This window comes from Mesoplodon densirostris, chromosome 1 (genome assembly GCF_025265405.1).
Source record: "Mesoplodon densirostris isolate mMesDen1 chromosome 1, mMesDen1 primary haplotype, whole genome shotgun sequence".
Taxonomy (NCBI): Eukaryota; Metazoa; Chordata; class Mammalia; order Artiodactyla; family Ziphiidae; genus Mesoplodon; species Mesoplodon densirostris.
Genome location: NC_082661.1, coordinates 59,452,834 through 59,468,463, shown reverse-complemented (window position 1 = coordinate 59,468,463; position 15,630 = coordinate 59,452,834). Strand labels below are relative to the sequence as shown.

Sequence of the window (15,630 nt, the reverse complement as noted above, 5' to 3'; positions counted from 1 at the left end):
AACACCGAGCAGCCCCCTTAGGATCGCTTGGCAAAAGCTGCAGCAGAGGCACCGGCAGCGCTATTTACGAGCCGTGCTCAAAGCCACCCTCTCGGCCTTCCCCCGCTGCGAACTACCGTCTTCGCGTCTGGGTCACCTCTGGGGCCCTGGAGTTGGGGGCTGGGGCCCGGGAACCTCCTTCCTCCGCCAAACTTTGCCCGGGCGTGGGAGCGAGGGCGCGAGCCGCGGTGCGCGGGAACGCGCCGCCGGCCGCCGCCTCCGCCCGGCGCTGGCAGCCGGGGGCCTCACCTCTCTGCTGCGAGGTGCGGGCTCCCAACGCTCAGCCAGTGGGCGGTGCCGGGCCGCGCGGGGCGGAGCCGAGGGGGGGTGGGAGCTCCGGCGGGTATATAAAGCCGGCGCTGGCTTAACTTCTGACTTGGGGTTATTTATTTGGGGAGTACGCGGACGGCGGAGGCTGGCGGAGGCTGGCGGCGGCGGCGGTGGTGGCTGCCGCAGACGGTGGTTAAAAAAAGGCGGCGGCGGCGAGTGATGGGAGCGCCGTGGCTCCCGGGCGCAGGCAGGAGCTACCGAGCTTTCCGGGCAAGGCGGGAGCGCTGAAGAGAAAGGGGAGCGTCCGGGGTCTCGCGCCCGGCTCCAGAGGCGCGGGCTGGGTTTTTGTTCGGCTGCGCTGAGCGCCAGGCAGCCCGAGCCAACAACTCCAGTTACAACAACAACCCACCTTCCCGCAGCCGAGCGAAACTAGGGCTGCTGCGTCCGTCCTATTGTTTAGACACTTGCCAGGAGCTCGGGAGTCAGCAGAGCCACCGAGTCCCCGCTCCCTGTCGCCGCTTTCTCTCTTCCCCACTTCCCTCCCCCAAGAAAGGGACGCAGAAAGCCACCTGGAGAGGGGGAAGGGGCTGGAAGGAGACAGGCTGCTCCGGACTGCGGCCGCCGAGTCAGGTGCAGCGCCCAGAGTCGGGCGGCGTCGCGACGTCGGCGGTACGACTCCCACCGTGGCTGTGGAGACTGGATTCAAACCCTGGGAAAAGTTCCTGCACTTTGAGAAGGAGGACCCACTTGTGGGCTGTCGGGGGGAGACCGAGGGGCTGCCCCGGCCCAGGAGCCTGCTCTTATTTCTTCCACCTTTGCCATCAGGTGTCTGCTGCGGAGCTGCGGCGTATCCGGGAGACGAGAGGGGCTGACACACGCACGCACACAGGACTGCCGTTCAGCTGCCTCCTGGGGTCTCCTCGGATTAGCAGATACCACAGACCCAGCTGCCATCTCTCCAACGTCCGGAACGCTCCGGGAGGACCCGGGAAGCGGACACCTCCAGCTTGGCCTTTCCACTCTTTCTGGCCGGCCGGCCAGCCATTCCCTACTCAGCCTTAGCAGGATCTCTCATCCACAACTTGGCCTCTTGGATTTCCTCTCCCGGGGTCGTGACTAGTGGATATTCCTGCCTGCTGGGCGGCTCGATTGCCCTTTTGTCTTTTCTGCGTGACCCCGGGGAAGGCCCTCGTGCGGAGCGTCTCCAAGGACGCCGGGGCGGGAGGCGGAATTGCCCAGACATCCTTCAGCGAAGTGCATGTTTGTTTGCAAATCGTCCTCCGCTGTCGGTAGACGACGAGGACCGGCCCGGGCTGCGGAGGAGCAGCAGGCCGGTGGGGCAGGCCGCGTGAGTGAGCCTCGCCAGGAGCCCCGCAGCGCGGTCCCGCGCCCCCTAGGCTGCGCGTCAGCCCGGTGCGCCCCCGCGCGCCATGTCCGGTCGTCCAGCGCGCTCCGCTCCCGGCCCGCGGGGCTCCTGCGCCTTCTAGTTTCGGAGAGCCCACTTTGACCGAGGCCACCATTCCTACTGAGCCTCCTTCTTCTGTCTCCTACCGTCCCCACTGGAATTGGATTTGCAGAGGGGGTCGGTGGAACCGGATCACCCCTGTTCCACGCGCAACTGGCCCCTGCATCTTCACGATCTTCACCGCGGTTGGGAGCTCCAGGTCTTTTACCTCCAAGTTGATATTTGTGAGGCAGACGACGCGTGATCTCCTCCCCGCTGCTTTGGGGTCTCCCTGTAGCCTTGGCCGGGCCAACTGATCTTCGGGACCTAAAGTTGCCCAAGGAGCGCCTGCCTTGCAGGAGGAGGGTGAGGGGAGCTGAGAGGCGTGTATCTGTGTTAGCTTTACTGCCTTGAATATTACTGTTACTTCTATATTATCTTGTGCACGTTATCCGGACACTCTGGGTTGCTAGACTCGCGCCAGGCACTGGGCCTCAGGCACAGCGCAGTTCCAGCAGAGCAGCAAGCTAAAGAGAAAACCCCTGGCGCCGGCGAGCTAGGAGGCGGCGGGGGAAGATGCGCGGCGTGGGCTGGCAGACGCTGTCCCTGTCGCTGGGGTTAGTGCTGGCGATCCTGAACAAGGTGGCGCCGCAAGCGTGTCCGGCGCAGTGCTCCTGCTCCGGGAGCACAGTGGACTGTCACGGGCTGGCGCTGCGCAGTGTGCCCAGGAACATCCCCCGCAGCACTGAGAGACTGTGAGTATGGGCTCTTCCTCCCCCTTCCTCCCCACTATCGGGGTCGCGCAGCCCCTGCGTCGAGACTGGAGGGACTGAGCGGCACAGAGATCTGTGCCTGGGGCAGTCCTCACTAGCTTTCCCGAAGGCGCATCCTGGTCTTGAACTCTCTGGGAGGGCGCTGCCCGAGGAGGGGCCACTGCCCAAGGAGGGGCGGGCCCGCTGGCTGCTGCGCTTGGTCCCTTCCTACCGCTCCAGTCCCGCCACTCGCAGCCCTTTGCGGGCGAGTTCTGTGAGGCTGGGGAGACGGGGAGATGGGGGACGAATAGTTGCGGATGCCCGGGGCAAGGGAGACGCGACTTTGTTCCTCGGACTCTGCAAACGGAGTCACCTTGCGATTGGGAACTGTCGCGGGTCGGTTCAGGGCCGAGTCCCGGCTCTTGTTACTGCGGGGTGGCGCGAAGAAGGGGGTTTGACGCGGGAGGGGGGTACTCAAAAGAGAGAAACCTCCGCTCCCCGGCTTTGTGTCGCCCTCCTGGGGACTGAGGCAGAGGAGACGGTGTCGTGGGGCGGCTGAGCCCGCCCAGGGGCGCTTCTACAGGCCGCGGAAGGAAGGATGCCCCAGGACGGCAGCAGCTTTCGCGGTGGCCGCGCGCAGCCCCCCGCGACTCTTCCCCCGCCTTTCATTTCCCCTGGGAGGAGGCGGCGGCGGCGGCGGCGAGCCCCAAGGACCTGTCCGAGGGGGGAGGCTCCGGAGGCGGACCACGTCCCGTCGGCTAGGCGAAGTTAGGGCTGGTTCTCCAAGCAGAGCCGGCCAAGTCGGGTCTGACCAATTTGGTGACCCCGCGGCCCTCGGCTGCCCGCTTCGGCCCTTCCTGCTGAGCCCTAGTGCCCCCTTTCCACCTTTCTGGCAGTTTCTGCGTCCCTGCTCGTGGCGGCATCTCCCCTTCCTTCCTCTCTTCGCGGTCTGCTGCCCGCAGACAACCCCGCCTCCCTGTCTCTGTGAGCCTCTAATGAAGAAGTAATCTCAACGCGGGTGTTGACGGCCCACGCGCCGCTTGTGGGGCGCTTTCCGAGTTCAGGGAAGTGGAGCGTGGAGGCCGTTCTCTTTGTGAACGCAGAGGCCGCCGCCCCGCGCTTCCCGGGCGCACGGGGCGCGCTCCCCTCGCCGCTGAGCTTGGGCCCGGCGGGGCGAGGGCGGCCGGGGCAGCGCTCTCAGGCTGCGCTCCCGGGCCCCTGCGCCCCCAGGCTGTGATTGAGGGGGGCGGACGGCGGAGGGGACCCCTTGGACTCGCAGGTTTCCACCAGCGCGGCCCGCAGCGCGTCGAGTCGATCTTCTTATCCAACCCATTTTTCTCGCCCTCAGTTTAAAGGCCAGAGTTGAGCCATTCCTTCCCTTGCCAGTGGCTGCCCCATCCCGAGCCCCACTGGGCCGCCCGCTACTCCATCTCTGCCCTCCTTCCCTGGCCCGCAGCGCTGGGCAGGTTGAGTCCCTACCCAGGGTATCTTGTCAGAATGTGATCTCCCAAGTTTGTCTGGGATTGGGGGGCTGGCGGTGGCGGTTGGGACTCAGCTTATGGCAAGTAGCCCGGATAAAGAAAGACCCCAACCACTGTAGGAACAATTCGATGGTACTTTGCTCAGCAAGGAAAATGGGTTGGGGAGAAAGCAGTGCAGAACTCTGTTTTAGTCCTTGTCATTTCATGCTATTTAGAACAGTTTAAAGTTTAAGCACTAACATGTCTTATTCAACAGAAAGGGAATGGTTCGGGGAAAAAATAGCAATTGAGTTTTAAGGTCCTTGAAAAAAATGTATCCCTATGAGGGATCTATAAAGAAGTTTCAGAAAATAGTTTACTCAGTGCTGGCTTATAAAATTATGTCATTGACAACATAAACACATTAAATACACATGGTGTTTTAAAGTCAAGGTAAGGTTTACTTCCGTGAAGAACATTCAAACCACAGCAAAGCCTGGTTTTATTTGAAATGATTGGAACCAGGGCAAGTTTAGATCTTGACCTAAGATGCCAGAAAAGGGGTTTGTGACTCTTGAGGGAAACGTGGTGCTGAAATCTGAACAAAAATGTCAGGGCCTGAATACTATTTCCACTATTGCCCTTGCTAGTAGTTTTCACTTTACAGTCACAGCGGGTGTCCCTGAGCTGCAAATGAAGAGTTTCGTTTTCATACAAACATAGAATTGTTGGAAGGTAAATGCTTATAAATGCGAGTCTTTGAAGTGCAGTTCTTTTGATGGCACTCTAACTTTACTCTTTGCCTTAGGAAGTTTAGCCATGGTGCCACCTAAGGATAGGGTTCTGAATTTTTAAAATTTCTTCCTGAATAGTATTGGAAAAGTGTTCCTTTAACTTCCTGAAGGTAACTTTTTGGGAATGTTACTAACAATAATAGTAAATAGCAGAATACCTGTGAAATTAATATACACCTCCTTGTAAAAGCAAAAATTGAAAGCATCCCATATACACACAAAAGAGAACGTCTCTTGATAACAGAACCACTTCATTTTCTTGTCATATGACAGCAAGCATGGACTCTGTAAACTTAATCATTTTAAAAATTTTCTTTCAAAGATGACTTCCATTTCTTTCTCTTTTACTTTGCAAACTACTTTAGTAATTGGAACTGATCTTTTATCTCAAAGCTCTTATTTAGTTTATATTTGTCTTTGTTTAACTAGATAGTGGTAGAAATTAAACAGAACTTTCATTTTCTTACTTGTTTTCTCTTAGGGATTTGAATGGAAATAACATCACACGGATTACTAAGACAGATTTTGCTGGTCTTCGACACCTAAGAGTTCTGTAAGTATGTTCTTCTGTGTTTTGGAGAATTCTCTTTTGTTTTTTAAGGTTGTGTGTTTTGAATTGTTACTGATCTCAGTTTTAATAACTGTCTCAATGACAGAAACATAAAATTTTAAAAGGCCTTGGTTTTGTTTCTTTTTTTTTGTTTATCAGTGTACTTCAAATTTTAATAAAAATGTAGGCCTTTATTTTAAGGCTGGATGCAAGCCATAGAAACAGTATAATAGAAATGACTTCAGATGTTTGCTATACCATACCGTAAGTGCCTTATGCATATAAAAATGTAGAATAGTTGCTTTTACAATATGAATGAGTAAAGTGAGACATTTGATATACTTTTAGGATTTGAGATTAACTGTAAAGACTTTAGGTGGGCCTGCATTTTATTATTGCTAATATAGAAATGTTCAGACTTTTCTAGAAAGCAACATGTACCTATATTTTGTAACATTAAAATCAAACAATCCAGGTTTTTGCAGAGTTTTTAGTGGGAAATGTTTCCCTATAAAAATATGTTGGTCATATTTTGAATCGTTTCTTGTAGTTTATATCTTTGCAGCTCTTATAAAATTGTTGCAGTATGATTACTTTTTTAATTAGTGTGTTAAGTTAGTTGTGAATAAACAATCATTTGAGATTCAGTGTAGTGTAAAATTGTTTCTACCTATAGATTTATAAATCTTTACATTGCAGTGCACATATGCTTTTGATCATTGCGTGTTCATAGTTCATTTTCGAAAAACACATTTTTGGCCTTTATGAATTCTTCCAATTTCTGACATATATCCATCAGTGTATTGAAGAATGTGTATGATGAATTATTGTATGTTGTTTGACAGTTAAGAACTCACTTGAAAAACAGCCATCAAAGTTGTAGTGTCATGGGTTACTTTTCGGGATATACTATAGTTTAAGGTTCAGGATTCTGATGAAATTTTGTGAGAAACTGAATTAGTATTTTTTATGAAAGTTTCATGATGAGGATGCTATTTTCCTTTCCTGATTTTTCTCAGATATAACATTGTTAGATTTGATATAGAATCTCAAACCAGAGCAGTATTTAACTTCATAAAGGGACAAGTTTTCAGTTGCTGCATTGACACTTTTTCAGATGGTGAGTGGTAACATTAAGACTTCTGTTATACTTTGCATTTCAGTCAGCTTATGGAGAATAAGATTAGCACCATTGAAAGAGGAGCATTCCAGGATCTTAAAGAACTGGAGAGACTGTAAGTATTTTCAGTTCCAAACTTATGACGACATAACAATATTTTTAAAAATACTTGCATTTCAAGGACCATGTCTTCAATTTCATGTCTTAGTCTTTATCAACTTCTTGTTTCTGTAAACTTACAAAGTGATTTTCAAACTAATTTACAATAAGAAATAATGGAATTTTTGCATAAATAGTACTAACTTGTACAAGTTCAAAAATACAGACTTACTTTCCTGAGACATTTACTTCCTTGGTAACCATTGCTTTGGTACTTAGAGATGTACATTTTTTCTTATTTTTCATCTAGTTTGTTTTACTTGCTTATGTAGGAAGGAAGGTGGTAATTTTATTTGCATTTATGGTACATTATGGATAAGAAGAGTTTTGCTGATAGTTATTTTAGTTCCCATGCTATTGCTATGTGTGTCATTAGTGACATTTTAGGAAATATTTAAAGTTCTTAGTGATAAAGATTTGCTTTCTGATATTTAACACTTGTGGTGAATATTATTAATAACTGCTATTCACAGTTTATTTCATTATTTTATAGTAGCTTTCTAAATATTTTTTTTGCTGGAAAAAGAATTTAGTAGAAATGGAAGTAAGAGTTATGTTATCAAAGCACATCATTTAACATTGATTGTTTTTTCCAAGAGGATCAAATGTGGACTTCAGGATTTAAAATACATTTTTATTTTTTCAGACACAAAATTTTATGGATTGTTATATATTACTGGAGGACCATTATTATTTTATGCCTATAGTGTATATATACAAAAGACAAAAACCTCTGCTGAAATAATTAGATAAAATACAGTTTGTCATTTGAAATATGAATTACATATCTGCATATGTTTTGATAATTCAAGTTTAGTAGCTTTGCATTTCCTAGGGCAAATATCAGCTCTCTTAAAAGTAGTAACAATTATTTTAATGTTTCCATGCCTGCTTTAAGAGGCACTTTAGGTAAAAATAAAGATTTTATTTAAAATAAAATTTATTTATTTAAATAAATTTATTTATTTAAAATAGTGAAATATGAAGTTCGTTTAGGGCATAGAACGTACTCAGATTCACTGGGCCCAAGGGCAAAAGTTAATTCTGTGTAACTGTAAATATAAAAGTGGCTTGTCGATTTCTAAGGTATTTGTAAATATAGGCTACATTTTTATAACCTAAAGTAAAATTAAACAGAGATATCTAATTTATTTTGCTATAAAATTTTGTTCATGAATAATATTACAATATAGGGATATAATTGTGGAATTCAAAATAAATTTAAAACCACTACTTAGAGCTAGTTTTGGGGAGGAAATAAAAATAAGTTAAATATTTGGTTAAGTTTATAACAAAGTTTATAAGTTCATAAGCTGTTTCTTAATATATAAAAATACTCTGAAAGTATTTATTCTTTGATCTCTTTTATGAATAGCTAATTTCTAGTGAGAACTTGGCAAAAGTATTTTTAATTCATCCATTAAAAACTAAGCATTAGTATAATTTAAATGTTTAGTAAGATGAATAGATAATTTAAAATTATCATTTAAACATTAACAGTTTTTTCATGAATAACTTTTATTTATTCATATATATGTGTTTAGTAGTCACATATATACATTTTTCCATGTGAGAGAGAGAGATATATATATGTATGTATATGTATATTTTTTCTTAAACAACTTCGATATCATTGAAGGATTCTCAGTGGCTTTCATGAAGTCTGTATTTTGTTTATATTGTAGTTTTAAATATTTTCAGAAATACTGGAACAAAACAAACTTTCTCATTATTTTTCAAGCCACTTTGGAGTATCATTTGAACTTTCTTCTTGAATAAATTAACTTTTCCTAAAAATTATTAACCAGATACCTTATGACCTGAAATTCGATTAAAGTTGTTAGTAGGTACTATTTTTTGACTTTTACTTCCCCGGGAATGTCACTTCATCTCAGAACAATTTTCTATTCTACGGAGATGCAGTCAGATGTTTCAGAGTGGGAGGAGGATTTGTAATTTTGAATGAAAACTAATATATATGCAGGACTTCTTTAAATCAGCCCAGCTGTTGGCCAAGAGCAAATATTTCATATTTGTGAGGAAAAGCTGAGAAAATTCCTTTTGTTTACAACTGCCAAGTCCATCTGATGGAAGCACATTGTTATCTGACAGCCAATTCATCTCCTTGGGACTCTGGAATTCAAAACCATTTCTTAGGAACATTGTGGATACACTTTTCAAATATTTATTTATTTAAATACATTAAATGGCAAGCAGTTTTGCTAAAGAATGCATTCAGGTTATTGTGGAACAAACTATTTAAAATTTTTTTCAGTATATTAATTAAAAAATAAAAATTAAAAAAGCTACCCAGAGAGTTCTATAACCAAATTACTGTGGCCTTATAATAATATTATGGTATATATTCTTATTGTAGTAGGTGATGTCATTAACATCACACAAATTGCCTTTTTTTCCCCCAAAAGTTGCAAGAGACAATGTAATAAACAGGAAGTAATCAGTGAATTAACTTTTAAATAATTATATCTTGTGTGAGTTTATATGTTTTTTAGCAACTTAAATGTGAGTTTTAAATTCAAACTCCAAATTATGTAAAGGTGTATAAATGCAGGTTTATCTTGTGAACGCCATTTATACTGTATATATATATAATATATAATATAGCAAGTTAATTTTCTTGCTATATTATATATATATATACCGTATATATATATAATATAGCAAGTTAATGTTTCTTAAAAACATTAACTTTATTCATATGCAATTTATGGTTCTATGTTATTTTTTCATGTTAAAATGATAAAATCAGAACAATTCCAAATATTTTGTATTTCAAAATTATGTTTTTTTCTTTTTATTCTATGTTGATAGAGTTTTAACTTGATCAGAAAGAAGACATCTGAGAACAGAAGATATGAGCTGTGCCTTTTAGAAATCCAACTTTTAATCTCTAAGAAACAGGGTCATGTGATTAGGTTGGATTTAATTTTAGTATAGGATGAGAAAATCATTATTGGTAAATCAAAGCATTATAGCTACAAAAGAAACACATTTTTTCCACTTCAAAGAATTTGATGAAATACAAGGTTATCAGTCAAAATGTCAAGAAGTAGATGGGTATTGAAATCCTCCCTCCCTTCCTCCCTTTTCTGTCTCACTGCATCCTTTCCCCTCACTTCCTTCTTTGTATTGTATAGAGAACAACAGCAGATGATATGATGATCAGAATGTGGTTATGAATCATTGTAAAAGGAATAAGTTTTAATCACGCCTACACACTATGAGCACACAGTACTTCCTGTTTTGACAGTTTCCTACTCTACACCCTGACCTAACATGTGCACTGGTGGATTCCCGTGGATGCTCTGTGTTACCAGTAGTACCTGCTTATCTGGGATGAGAATGAAGCCTTGAGAATGTGCCTCATGTAGATTGTATTAACAGGTCTCATATTGTTTAATCAAATGTTCAAATGAAATCTAATATAGTTAAGTGACTAGATAGTCAATGGAAATTGATTAAGGAAAAACAAACTACAAATAAGCTACAGTAAAGAAACATTTAAGAATTATACTTCTTTATATTTCACAGAAGATACCTTTGTATACTTGCAATAAAGTCTCCATGCAAAATTATTAATTCAAGGTAGTTCTTGGTTAGTGTATAATGTGTTAGAAGGCTAAAAAAATCACATTGGGACCCCTGACTTTTCTATGCTGGTGTAAAGTTATGTTGTTCACTTATGTCTTATGAGATTATGCTGCAGTCATTAAAGTTCTATTTTAGGACCACTTCAGTATTTCACTACTGCAAATCATCTGCTTTTGTAAGTTCCTGGATAATACAAATGCAAGAGTATGAGAAAGGTTTTGAAATTTTTTAAAGGTTGTCCAAAAAACATTAGGGTATTTTGTCCGAAATGCAACAAAACACTCAATGCAAAATAAAATGTGTATATGCCTAGGTTACATTAATGAGAATCAATAGCATACCATTGAAAACCTTGGATATTAGATATTTCATTAACTTCACAGTCATACTCTTGCAATAAGGAAATTGCAGAAGTGATAAAGGCAAAGGCTTGGACTGCACTTTTTTTCCTACCAATAAGTTGTAAAGGCGTTCCTATAAGACAATATTGCTTTAAACATTCCAAGTTTTGGTATCTTTGGATTTGAGATTACCTTTTTTCTACTAATTTTGTTATTTGATACTAATTTTTGCTTGAAAAAAAAAGAGTCCTGAAAATATTATTATAATGAAGCCATGCAAAGCCCGTTCACTTAGCTATTTTAAAGTTTCTATCAAGTAAATACAAAGAAAATACTCATTTTAATTTAGAAATGTCTTTACAATAGAGCCTAAATTTGACTAAACACTATCCTCTCCTTAAAGGATATCTAAAAGGCACATGTATTTTTTGAAGGTGATGCTGAGTTATTTCTCCCTGGGTGTGCATACCATGCATAGGCGTGAGACAGCCAATGTGAGGCTGAGGAACTACGGCACTCTAGAATTTTTGTTGTAGGTCGCTATACATGAGTTCAGGTAGAGAATATGTTGTGGAACAGGTCTGAAGGAAGGCTCCCCTTATCCCCTGTTCATCAAGGTGGAGAATCCCTCTTCTGACTCATCCTACAAGATTATAGGCAACACATAACGTCCTTTTTCTTGAAGTAAGGGCAAACTAACAGTGCTAATCTCCTTGGAAAAGAATGCAAACTCATCTTAAAAGAATTGTTCTCTGGCACCTTTATACCCAAGTTTAAAATCACGGCAGTTATTTTCTTGGGAAAGGCTCTTTAAAGAACATCTCAAACTCAGCAAAGAGGCTAAGTATGTACATTGTATGAGATAAATCATGCACCTAGATGTTCAAGAGTGTATCACTATCTGTGATAGCCAAATATCAAATTATTTTCACCTGTTTGTAAGCAATATTGAACGGTTTTAAATTACATTTACTGACTATGGTCTTAGAAGGCTTTAATGCCAGTACACTATTAGAAGTTTTGCAGAACATTCAATCTGTCTGAGGGGGTTTCTCATGAAGCGCTTTTTTTTTTTTTTTTTTTTTTTATGGGCCTTGAAGTTGAACGGTGGTGAGAAGGCCTGTTTGCTCTTTGTGGACCGTTTTATAAATTCTGAAACAGCAAGGCTATTTATTTTTCCCACATCTGTTTTGGGCTCATCCTTTGTGATAGTGTTTGCTGGATGCTGTGTCCTTTATACCTCCCCTGAAATGAGTAGTTTAGTTTGCACTGTTACAATGTATTTGTGGAAGCGACGAATGTCAAATATTTTACATTGAACTCTGTCTTTCATTCCTGTTGGATACCTTTCTGCCTGAATTATGCCTTCTAGACTGAATTTCACTTTACATGGAAGGAGAGACTTTTCTGTATGGACTTTGTATATATTGCTTTTATCTGTTTTCAAAGCAATTTATATCTGCTGGACTGGGAGGAATATTGGTGAAAACACTTTCAGAATGAAAGTTTGGTAACAATAGCACTGATTTGGTTTTAATGCAATTGGAATCTTGCTTTAAGATAACATTAACAAAAATTTGTTTGATTGTCATCTTGGCAGTGTCTGTCCGCCCTGGATGCAGGTGGGGCTTCATCTCTCTGCTGCTGCCCCGCTCAGTGTAGATAACCTAGACTCCCCTCGGTGTAGGCACCTTGTAATTTTATATGCTATTGCCTGGTGTCCTATGAATATTGGCAGACACTCATTGGTTGTACTGTTGATTATGCTTTCTAAACAGATACAAACTCTTCTACCTGCTTTTAAAACATTAGATAGGAGTGGCATCAAAAAACCCTTGGTTTCAATTCCACTGTGAGATCTTGATCAAGTTGCTTCATCTTTTAAAACTGCAGGTTTATCATCATTAAAACAGAAACAATTATCATATCTCATAGTATTGGTACACGATTTTAGTAAGATAATGCACAGAGTTTCACAAAATGCTTGACACAGAGTTAGCACATAAGGAACTATTATTATTATACATTTCAGCATCTCCTCTCCTGTTTTTCAGAAGCTGAGTTTCAGAATTATTTTATCTTATTGAGCTAATAAAATGTGTCTATAATAAATCTGACTTTTAAATATCCATATTTACTATCATTTTCCTTCTCATTTTCTTATAGCATATAATCAATAGATGAGATGTGAAGAAAGTACAAAACCTTCTCCAAATTTTTTTCAGAGTATTTATCAAAATCTCTGAATGTATAGAGAATATCAAGAAGTAAGGGGAATGAATAGGAAGCAACATTTTTATTAATAAGTTTTTATTTCCCTACCACAGAATATAAAGGGTGAAAATACTGATATCACTGCTGAAAATATAAACTTTATCTAATACTAGCTAAATGTTAAAAATCTTTGCTTTAAAAATGTTAGCATTAAAGGCAAATGGAAATTTACCTGATAAGAAGGCATTTATGTTTGAGAAATAGAAGATTGTAAAAGATAGACTTTTTAAGGCAGCATTTATCAAATACTTGTTACAGATCAGGCGCATTGTAAATACCCTACATTTACAATGACAGGTAAATATGAGACTTGCATTTTTTACTAGCTTTGGTAAAATCGTTTTCATTTTAAATTTTGGATTGGGGTGAACGTTGCAAATGTTAGTTGAATTGAGGTGAAAGTTGAAACAATAAGAGACCTCCAACCTCTAGTAATGGACGAGTCACAGGAGCAGCTGGCAGATAATAATTTGAAACAATGCTTGTCAGTAATGCTTATGCTGCCCTTCAAGTTGAGGTTGTTAAGAACCTGCATTTCAGAGGCCAGTGATCTTTAGTGTGACCCAGAAAGATCATTCACCCTACTGAAGGTCACACTGAAAAAATAGCCCATAGCACAGAGGAAACAGTTGCTGAGATCTTTCTTATCTTTACCCTAAAATAATGTGTCTCAGAGACACACATTACACACCTTTCTGAAACCATGAATTTCTATCCAGCGAATTTTCAGTCAGTCTCCTGAGATCTTGTGGGCAGATTCCATCTAGCTGGTGATGACACAGGAGCTGAATATCACTGAATCTCTTATCTGTCCTTTGACACAATAGAGTATCCTTGCTGGGAACAATTGGTAATTGGCCCACCTGGTATGCTTAATGCAGCAAATTCATGTTGGTTCCCATAAATCCTCTTCTGAGATGCCCTTAATTCACTACATGCTGTTTATCTGTTCTTGGACTATCAGATTTTAACTTCTTTAACACATTTGCATTAGAGTTATTATTATGACATGCTCATCTTCAAGCTACTAAGAAGTATTCTGTGGTATTAGAAGAAGCTAGGTTACTTTTTCTCGAGATGTGTTTATAAATTGTTGTGCACCTTGATAGTCTAACTTAATTCTGTATTTTAAAAACTCCTCTTTAGTTTAAAAACTTAATTTCTGGTCATTGTATTAGAAATTCTGCTTAATTTTTTTTCCTTTATTGGATATTTTGGAAGAGTTTCACTTTTTATTTTAATGTTTGTATTTCCATTTATTCTTAGTTCTAATGGAATGGGAAATAGAACAGGAAGCAAAAGTGTATTGATACTCTTTTAAAGAAAAAAAGTGGAATCATACTATTTTTCTATGCATGTTACCATGTCACCTATTATCTGCCTTTTTTTGTATACTGCTGTGTCTATACACATGGTAGGCTTAGACACATTAAGATCATTCATAATAATTTTCATGAAATAGTGATAAATTACTTGAATTCTGAGAAAAATATTTTATACATATTTTTGTTTTGCTCTCAACTTTAGGTATTTTAAATAGATCATTAAAATAGTGAACTGCCTATACAGCCAGTTTATTTTTTTTTTTTTAACTTGGTGTTTTATTTTTAGGTGATTCATTCATAGATATTTAGGAAGTGGGCTATGTAAAACTACATTTTTCCCAAAAAAGATTGGTAAAAAGGAAAGTTGAGGATTACATTATTTTGAATTATTTTGAGGAATGTTTAGACTGTGTCTCTTTGAAAGGAGTGATTCAGAGGGTATGTTCTGGAGTCAGCCCACCTGAATTCAGGTTCTAGCTCTACTTTCTATGAGCTGTGTGCCTTCATCCAAAACAGCAGTGACAGTAGCACCTACTAATGGGGTAGAATGAATGTGATAATTCATGTAAACTTCTCAGAACAGCGGCTATCACCTAGTAAGCTTAATATATGTTAGCTATTACTTTGGGAATGAATTAAGAACCACTAAGAATTTGAAAAAAAATTGAGAAAAGACACTGCTTGCACCGTATCTGAATTATCTACTTTCTTACAATATCCGAAATGATACCAACGTAGACCCATTAACAAGAAATCTAGTAGCAGCCCTCAGTCACCTGTATATATGAATTTGTTTCACCATATTGAATTCCTTCCAATTTCTAGATGATGTTGAGAATGGCATGGCTGGGGTAGGTTGAAGGAAGGGAAAGGAGGCAATTGCTGTAGAGAGCACATGAAAGTAGGTTTGGTGGCAGGTCTTAGGTTACCTGGAGGGTGGCATAAAACCTAAGGCGGGTACCTTAGGGAGCATTCCTGGAGAAAGTTGCCTGAACATAAAGTGCACATGCTAGGATTTTGCTGAACTATATCAAAATGCAAAGAGCAGTTTTTCCTAAGGACCTAATAAGTGCCCGGGAAGAAGGAAGGAAATACACAGATATGGCCTTTACACTTGAAGAGCTTACAGTGTAGTGGGAATCAGACCAGTATGTGAATAAATATAATATAGTGTGAGGGACTCTTATTTATCTAATACTATGGGCATATGGAGACACAGGCAAGGGAGGAATCAACTTTAGGAGAATCAGGGGAATTACACAGAGGATTTAAGAAAAGACCATTTGGAGAAAAGGGAAAGCTCCGTACAAAGAGTTGCCTCTGCAGGGGCTGGGGACCTGAAGGAGCATGCTTGTTTTGGCTGGAGAATCATGGACGATGTTTGTTAGTCCAGTGGTTTGGATCAGATTATGAAAGCACATCTCTGTCATTTCAAAAATTGCAATTGCCTCTTCGGACAATGGGGAGTCTTCCCTAGACAAATTCTCATT

The 15,630-nt window shown here is 41.2% G+C and overlaps 1 protein-coding gene across 2 annotated transcripts in view; it reads left to right on the top strand.

The window, feature by feature from the left end:
• The first annotated feature begins 426 nt into the window (after positions 1-426).
• Positions 427-15,630, top strand: part of SLIT2 (slit guidance ligand 2) — a 405,484-nt gene continuing 390,280 nt past the window's right edge. For both annotated transcript variants that reach the window (XM_060103633.1, XM_060103629.1), the window contains exons 1-3: positions 427-2,508; positions 5,241-5,312; positions 6,473-6,544. In XM_060103633.1, the coding sequence (XP_059959616.1) occupies positions 2,330-2,508; positions 5,241-5,312; positions 6,473-6,544 (323 nt within the window). In that variant the 5' untranslated portion in view covers positions 427-2,329. The remainder of the gene's footprint in view (positions 2,509-5,240; positions 5,313-6,472; positions 6,545-15,630) is intronic.